This window comes from Cyprinodon variegatus, unplaced genomic scaffold (genome assembly GCF_000732505.1).
Source record: "Cyprinodon variegatus isolate N-32 unplaced genomic scaffold, C_variegatus-1.0 Scaffold164, whole genome shotgun sequence".
NCBI lineage: Eukaryota > Metazoa > Chordata > Actinopteri > Cyprinodontiformes > Cyprinodontidae > Cyprinodon > Cyprinodon variegatus.
In genome coordinates this window covers 756336-765728 of record NW_015150617.1, presented here as the reverse complement: position 1 = coordinate 765728, position 9393 = coordinate 756336, and the positions used below count along the sequence as shown (strand labels likewise).

Below are 9393 nucleotides of genomic sequence, written 5' to 3'. Positions count from 1 at the left end.
GCCTCCACACCACACAGTGAGACAGCTGGTCAGAACGCTCTCTATGGTGCCTCTGTAGAAGGTGGTGAGGATGGGTGGGAGTCAGGTGGGCTCTCCTCATTCTCTGCAGGAAATACATGCGCTTCTCTGGCCATTTGACCAGTGAGGTGGTGTTTACTGTCCAGGTGAGGTTGTCTGTGATGTGCTGCTGAGCTGGTGGTGAGCAGTGGCGTCGTGGTTTAGGCCGGTCCTTCCTGAAGTTGACGATCTTCTTCATTTTCTCCACATTCAGGATCAGGCAGTTATCTCTGCACCAGCTGCTCCACTTCCTCTCTGTAGTCCTGCTCGTTGTTGCCTCTGATGAGGCGCACCACCGTGGTGTCATCTGCAACTAAACTGGAAACGGTTTAATGTTGGGGGGAACTAGAGATGATGTGTTCTTTAACCAGCCTGTTGAAGCACTTAATCATGATAGGAGTCAGTGCAACAGGCCGGTAGTCCTGTTCTCTTTTAAACAGGACTGTTGCTTTTAATAGACTGTTGCTGTGTTGAGGGGATTAGAGAAATGGCTGATATTGAAGCAAAGGTGTAGCAGCTCCAAACATACATATCTTTCAGCATATATCCAACCCATGGGCGTAGGTTTATATAGGGACCATAGGGACATGTCCCTACCAAAATTTTGGATCGACCTACTTGTCCCTACCAATAATTTGATGTGAACAACATGTTTATAATTTAAAATACAGCGTTATTGCATAAGGAGCTATTTAAAGAGTCAGACAGTAAGCAATATAGGATGATGATAAAAGGTTGTGTTACATTTAATCCTTTACCATTAAAAACACACTTGTATAATAGAAACATTATATGAATATAGGAAACAAAGATATAATGATGCAGGGCACCCTCATGGTGAAGCAGCTGCCCTTCAGTGCTGTATTATGGGAGAAATGTGTTTGGAATGTTACCATAAAATTAGGGCTGCAATTAATGATTATTTTGCAAATTGATTAATCTGTCGATTATTTTTTCGATGAATCGATTAATAATCAAATAGCCAAAGAAGAAAAAGATTTTTTACTACATGAAACAAGGTGAAACAGAAACTTTTCCTCTTGAGGAGTTCTGGATGCAGAATATTTAAAGACAAAAACTTTTTTTTAATCTCAAATGCAAAATGTTTACATATTTTTTACAATCTTGGTATAATTCCTGCTCTAAATGGGTCGCTCTGTCGGGTAAAGGCACATTTTAGTGGCCCTATACAACAGTTAATGATTAATCAATTACTAAATTAGTTGACGATTATTTAAATAATCGATTAATATGATTAACTTTTAAGCCCAAGATAAAATACATGAAATGGGCTACACAGAGTAACTACAGCCCATATGTACAATTTGTATAGTGAAGTTAATATTTCAAATGCTCAGTGTCAGTTCCTCTTATAGTTCCAGTGCTCATGTAAATACAATACATTTATTTACCTTCCCTTGAATGTATTATTTTTCATGATACAGACAGAGCATATTATATATAAAAAAAATAAAAATAAGAGTGGGGTTTACCTGTTTTCCTCTGCACAATTTTATATCTTCAAAAGAAAACAGGATAAATCCACATATAATGGACATATTTAGACTATATTTGGTTAAATAGGCACTGTCTTACAGTAGTTGCTGGTAAGTTTAAATGCAAACCTTTTCAAAGTGGAAAAACATTGATAAACAGGATCTAGTGTGTGTAGTGCTCATAAGATTGGTATTAATGTAGCAAGAAATGCTGCTGTTTTCTTTAAACAGAATGTGCTCTGATGCTCACATTAAGCATAAAAAAACAGCATACACATTTTTGCATAGGACCAATGACATCAGACCAATGAAACTGAAAACAAATAGTGTCCCTACCAAAGTTGAAATCAAACCTACGCCCTTGATCCAACCCACTGGATTTTCATTATAATTACCTGCAAGAAAGCTGCTGCTTTTGTGGGGATGGCATCTGCTACCATGCTGTTACACAGATCTTTATTTGGCTTTGATGTTTCTTTAGTGGCAGGATCCATAATTCATGATGAAAATATGAGCAAAGCCAATATTTGTTCCAACATCAGAAGTCTGTTTTTTGGGTATTGAAAGAACGATAGGTACATCTTCATAACCTTCCTTTTCCAAATAACAATAAACTACATCAAGGATGGATTCTAGAACATCGCAGGTAAATGAATTGGGCCAAACATCACAAAATAAACTTTGGGATCGGTTGACTCCTTTTTTTAATGTTTGATAAAGAATTCCCTACACTATTAAGATAAAATGCTTGGAGCACGATGTAGCATCAACGTTCAGGTTAGAGTGAGTTATAGTTAGGCCTCCTGTCAATTACAAACATTTATTATGAGCATTTAATTTCTTATAATCTGTGATGTTGACTGCTTCTGCAGCAACATTGAAGTAAAGTGGCCTGACTCAGACCATGACCACTTCTTGATTGGTATAATTATGACATTAAGAGAAGTGGTTATGAAATGTATGAAAGATATTTAGCCATTTGGTTGATAACCATACAGAAAGCACCTTTTGAAGTTCTCCATGAATGTTGCTCACTTGGTGTGAAGTACATTAGTTGCCATTCAAAATGTCCCCACTTTCCTTGATGGGTCCTTCGTTGGACCTTGGCTGGTCCCCTACAATTGATTGTTAAACATCCACCTTTGTACAAAAACATTCTTTCTGTCATGATTTGTGGAAATTAAGCTCTACTGAGACGCGCCATTTCCTGGTCAGACCCTGTAATTCAGTGAAAGGGTGGAGTCAGAGTAAAAAAAATATGTTGGGTTCATGAAGGGGGCATTGCTGGGAGTTGCAGGAGAGTGGGCTGCCATTCGGCTTGTGTTTGAATGAGAATGTCCATTTTGAATTGCTGCAACTGTATGGTGTAAATATGCTGCCTTGACACAGTTGAAACTCCTGAGCCTGGTTTGGCCTTTTAGAAGAAGACGAAGCCAGGATGCATTAGTAAACACAATAGGTAAAGGCCTTATGTCTTACCCGGAGTTTATAAATTCAGCTTCTGTGAAACAGGAAAAAGCCTTATGAACTTTTTTTTGTATGTTTATTTTAGCACTTGTGATTTTTTCATGGAAGCTTGTTACTTTTAGAAACAAATATCTGATTATTTTTCCTATTTTCAGATAATTATTATTACAAGTGTAATATTGTTTAAACATAGTTTAGCTCAGCTTTCTCTTCCTACTTTTTTAGTGTAACATTTTTTAAGTCTTCGTTTTAGGTTAAGCTTAGCTTACAGTGTTTTTTGCTTATCCTATGTTAGAGATGCATCTTAGTTTGGTTCATTTAAAATTATATCAGAGTTATTCTGGGTTTAACTGAGTTAATCTTAGCATATGTGTTTAGATTTGCATTTGGATGATTTATTCAGGGTAATTCTGATCAGGCCTCACTGTCCTGCATGTTTTAGGTGTTTCCCTGCCTCTACACACCTGACCTGAATGAAAAAGTGATCAACAGGTTTTTGCGGCATTTGATGGCTGAGGGGGAGGCATAATGATTTAAATCAGGTGTGCTTGTGTTGAGAAATATCGAAAACATGAAGGACAGCGATCCCTGAGTTCCAGGGTTAGGAATTATTTATTTTTTCATAGCTTTATAAAGCTTTCTTTTAAAGTGGGTTTGCCATAGCTTAGATTGGCTTATTTTACTGTTAAATAGGTTAGAATGTCCGGTGTTTTCTTCTCTTAAGTTAACTTATCTTTTTCATTTAACACAGCTTAGCTTAAACTAGTGCATTTACAGTGGCCATCTTTGCTTATCTTTCTACATTTAGTTTTCTTAGGTTAACTTATCTGAGCTTATAGTTTACCCTTGCATAGATAGCTCAGCTCTGATTACCTGTCCTTTGGTCTTAATTCACCTATAGGAATCAATACATTTGGTGTTTCTTGTCTTAGCATTGTTGTAACTGAGCTCAGTTTATTGTAAGTTAGTTATAGGTTTGTTTAAAAAAAAAAAAAATACTACCTCTAATCAATTAATCTTATGTAGGCAACATGTATATACAGCCATTTTTTCAAAACTAAATAAATAAATATATAATTTAATGAATACATGAATATTTAGATAAAGGAATATTGATAAATTATAATGCTGATGAAGGTTCTCAGTCATCCAGGTCATAGTCATTCCGTAAAAATTCAAAAAATATCCACTGGACTTGGTTTCCAAGATTTGAAGATTTCGAATCTTGGAAACCAAGTCCAGTGGATATTTTTTGAATTTTTACGAAATAAATTATTACATTCAGTTATTAAATTACCGTAATAACATATTGAATCAAATTAATATCCTCATGAAATACAACAAAAATGTCCATCTCATGTTATTTAATTTTTTCAATATTTATTTAACTATAAGATTTATATATATATATTTTTATATATTTTAGTTTTTTTATATATTTTAGTTTTTTTTTATTTCATTATATTTTAATTTTTTTATTTATTTATTTTCTAATTTATATATACTTTTTATTTTATACTTAACTTTTAGTTATTTATCTCTAAATCTTTGTTTCTTTTCTTTGGGAAAGTCGGAAGACCAGATCTTTATCAGATGATTTTGATTTTATAAACCTGTCTGCGCATGTGCAGTGCTCTCTGGTTTGGGGCGGACAGGTGCCACACTGACCTATGACCCCCAATTCACCATCCTCACCATCACCTCTGTCATCCTAATAACTCTTCCGGTGGTGACGTCACTCCCGTCTCGGGCTGCAGCAGTACGGCGCGTGCAGGGAGAGAGAGAGAGAGAGAGCGGCGCGCGAGACCCGGCCCAGGTGGACGCACGAGCCCGAACGTCCGCAGGAGGGAGGACCGAAACACGGAAAAAGGAAAGACGAAGAAGAAAAAGGAGGAGGATAAACACCGCGCCTTCCTTCCTGTTCTGCCTCCTCCGCAGCGGACACATTCCCAGAGACCGACGCCTGTTGGTGCGAACAGCTGATCCAGGAAGAAAGGAAGAAGAACAGGCCAGAGGACCGCAGCAGGAGATGGAGAAAGAGAAAGAGAAGGCGGCAGGTAGGAGGCTGGTGGATGGATGGATGGATGGATGCAGGGATGGATGGATGGATGGATGCTGGTTAGGAGTGTGCTGCAGTATCCTGCTGCTCCCATCCTGGTTGCAGCTGCTGATGCTGTTAGGTGTGGTTATTATGGGATGGGGTGCAGTGTGTGTTTTCCACCCCAGAAACTGATGCAGCAGAACCTGCAGAGACAGACAGGAACAGGGCGGACCGGATGCAGACAGGTGGGACGGCTGCCTGGAGGACTGAGTGAGGACTGGACTGATGGACAGCATGATGAGGCAGCAGAGGCTGAGAGACCCGGGGCCTCCTGGGGATGCTCTTTGGGTTGAATGTTTCTGTGGAAACCCCAGACGTGCTGCTGTAACGTTTTAACTTTATGAAATAAACCTGTGAGCAAAGGGAGATATGGACCAATGGATCTGAATGATGAAGAAATACATTACATCAATTATTTCTTAATGCTGACAAAACAAAGTTCAATCATAAGAAGGTGCCTCAGTAGTTTCCACTCTGGAGAGGAATGTCATTAAGCTGGTATTGGAATTGGAATTGATGATTCCCTAACCTTTAAACCTTTTCCTGATAAACTTGTGAAGAAATAAAATGTTAAACTGGGCTTCTTCTTTGGTAATAAGACATGTTTTTCTTTCAGAGTTAAAAAGCGCATTGTCTCTGCCACGTTTTTATCGCTCTTAGACTACGCAGACTTTTTTTAAATAAGAATTATACTTCTTCATGTCTTTAAATGTTGGACTCTGTTAACCATCACGGTCATTGAAAGTCATTAAATAATTTTTCTTTTAATTAAGGTCTGAATTTGCATTAAAATTCATTAAATGTGAATATTTTAGCATCGAAAACACTTTAGTTAGGAAAAACAATGTTTATAAAAACATTTTATTGAACGATATATATATTTGCAAATATATCGCGATATATTCTATCGTAATATATTTGCAATAGAATGCAATATATTTGTGCGGAACTTCCGGTTGATCGTAAAGCCGTATGTTCGGAAAAGAAGCTCGAGGCAGAGAAAAAGATAGAGAACGGGAAAATGAAAATTTCAACAAAAGTGGCTGAAAAACCAGGAATTCTGGACACAGCAGCAGCCTGTCAATCGTAAAAATGACAAAGGATCTTGCTATACTGTATATATATATATCATTGGTACTTACAGTCATTGGTACTTGTTGATGGTATTAAAATGATTTCTAAGAGCATTAAAAAGCATTAAATTAGAGTTACTTATTCCTGTATAAACCCTGTTTTAAGTTGAAAGTGACAGAATTTGAACCAGCCTCAATTATGTCTAATTGTTTTACTTGATATTTTTTTTATATACCTGTCATTTAATTTAATTTATCTCGGTTTATTATGTGACTTTGCTGCCTCTTGGCCAGGACTCCCTTAAAGGTTTTTTTTTTTATCTCAATGGGATTTTTTCCTGGTTAAATAAAGGTTAAAAAAATAAAATGAATAACAGTCAAATTCCTTCAAAATGGGAACAACAGTCATATTACATAAACACAGGTTACTAAAAAACAATGAGTTGTAAAAAGCTTACCTCCAACTTCCCTAAAGTCATATTTAAATTCTGTAGCTGTGATTTAACTGTTAGCATTGCGGTTTTCTCTGAATCTTCTCCGGATGGATGGAAGGAAGGAAAAGATGTCTACCTGGTGATTCCCTGCAGAGTTAAGGTAGTTGGAACAGATTCAAAGCCTTTTTTATGGTTTGATTCAGAAATAGAAACAGAAACTGTATTCTTTGTTTTTGCTGTTTTTCCCCCTGGAAACTTTATTTAGCTTTTTAATATGCTTTAGACTGAATATTTTTTTTTTATTTTCCTACGTAATCCCAACATTTCTTTAGTGATGCTTCCCAGAAATTTGCCCTCCTGGTTTACAGTGAGGGGCGTTAAAAGAGGGAAAAGATGGAGGGAGGCGGTAGCAGATGACGGACGGAGCGATCAGACCGACCACCAGGCTGACAGATGGTCAGAGATGGTCCTCCTGGGATGGGAGACGGCAGAGCCATATCATGGCTACAGTCAGAGAGTGCTGTGATGTTTTTTTGCATTTTGGAGCTCCACAGAAATTCTACCTCTAGGTTTTTTTTTTAATGTTTGCTTGTTTTTTTTAGCTGGCATTATTCTAACAACCTGAGGAATCTGTTGCCAACCTTTAGGGATTCAGCTCCTTCAGGACCATGGACAGTTCTTTTTTTTTATTACTCAGAGGCAGAATCATTCCTCAGCTCCTTTAACTAAGGTCTTTGTTGTTTTATTAGTTTTAAATGAGATTACACAGCTGTTTCATTGCAAAACAGATGCTGTAGTCAGTCTATATATATATATAAGATAGATATAAATATTCTCAAACATCTCAGAAAATATTCTAATAAATAAAAAAGTTGCCTACTGAGTTAGCTGATTCTCAAATTTTTGATAAAACAGAGTTAAACCTGAGTGATATCAATCAAATCTGTAAGGACCGAAAATAAGCCGACCTAAAGAAAGTAGGTCTATTTTTGTCTTTGTGGGTCAGTTTAATCTCAGCTTCAGTGATGTCTGGGCTGTAATTAGTAAATAAATCCACTGAATGTTCTCCTTCGAGAGTAAAGGAGACATCAAAGTCCTAAAAAAAAAAATTTTATATTCTGCTGATCTTCAGCTTAAAACAAGCTGCTAATGTTACTAAACCGGAGCAGCACAGCAGATCTCCTTTTGTCGCTGATGAAACTGTTTTAGCAGCAGGAGAACTCGGCTATTTTCTGCTTTTACCCATAAATAGATGCTTATTTATCTTCTGGGATGGATCTTCAGCCACAAGGAGGATATTTTTACCCTGTTAGATAATTTTAGATGTTTGATGGAAGAAACGACCTCAGATGAGGTTCAGGCTGAATTTATTGTGGGTGTAACTGATTGAACCCGACTCTATCAGCTTCGTCTGTCCAGACTGCAGGATGGGGGGAGAATCTGTGGTGGAGTCAGTAAGAGCAGATTTAAAGCTGCCATGAGTCAGCTGGATGCTGGTTGGACGTTTTATTTACAGCTTTTTAGCCTCCATGACTCAAAGTTTTAGGGATTGTTTTGGCCCGCTGACAGGAGCCTTTGCAGATAAAGGTTAGGAGGACTTTTTATTGGAAGGGGGCGTGGCCTACAGAGGAGTGGGGCCCTCCTCAGGGATGGTCGGTGTGTTTGTTTACAGCGGATCAGTGTGTGGCATCGATTTGCTGATCAGTTTCACGGGATTCCAGAGGATTCAACAGAAACCTGAGAGCCACAAACAAACCTGAGGCTTTCTGTCCACGTCTGTGTTTCCGCTGATGAGCTGACAGCCGTCCAAACACAGCTGAGGGATCAGTAAACATCCTGGGGAAGAGGAAGGAAAACAATTCCTGGCTTCTTAAACATATTTAACAACAAAAACGTGTACATTTCGTCGTTAATCAAACCAAAGATGAACTTTGATCATCTGGGATCATAACCTGCCATAGAAATAGGACCCATAGTTTTCCTGTCTGACAAAGACAAAAAAAAAACAATATCTATGAAGCTATGAAATGACCTAAAAAGCAACTTTTTAGGTTTAAAAACCAGAAAACCCATCAAATAACAAAAAGGAGATCATTTAACCTCTTATATCACATAATTGTGGGAAATTCTCGCCTATTTTGCATACCCAAATGGAAAAGCAAATAATTTAGGACTATAAGCTCAGATTACATGTGTGAAACATTATTCAAAAGCTTACAACTTCTAGTTTCTGAATACAGTATATACATGAAAATTGGGTCAGTAAAACACCCAAGCTGCATAAGTTCAAACATCACTCAAAGTAGATTTTTCTTGAAAATAATATATTTTTTTAACAGCAGTAATAAAGACATGTTTGCTTGTTGTGGCATCTTTGTCATGGTACATTTTGACATGCTGCTATGTTCATGAAATGAACTATGTGGTTGAATTGCGGAGAATCTAAGCTTTTCAACGATATCTAATATGTTTATATTGGTAAACATTTTACTGGTGTAATTTTATTGCATTCTGAGTTATTTGTAAATGCTTTAAAACTGGTGGGTTTTGAAAGGTTAAAAAAGTAAATTTAAAATCCATGTTCCAGAGTTTGTCTCCTGCAGCTTTTAACCACGTTTCTAATTCGTCTTCAGTTTAGTCAGATTGGAAGGAGAACATCTATTCAATTCAATTCAATTCAATTCAGTTTATTTATATAGCGCCAAATTCACAACACATGTCATCTCAAGGCACTTTACAGTTCAACCAGATCATACAGTCAAATT

At 37.2% G+C, this 9393-nt stretch overlaps 1 protein-coding gene across 1 annotated transcript in view; it reads left to right on the top strand.

The window, feature by feature from the left end:
* Positions 1-4830: 4830 nt before the first annotated feature.
* Positions 4831-9393, top strand: part of fgf12 (fibroblast growth factor 12) — a 69793-nt gene continuing 65230 nt past the window's right edge. The window contains exon 1 of the mRNA XM_015378090.1: positions 4831-5077. Coding sequence (XP_015233576.1) covers positions 5050-5077 — 28 coding nt within the window. The 5' untranslated portion in view covers positions 4831-5049. The remainder of the gene's footprint in view (positions 5078-9393) is intronic.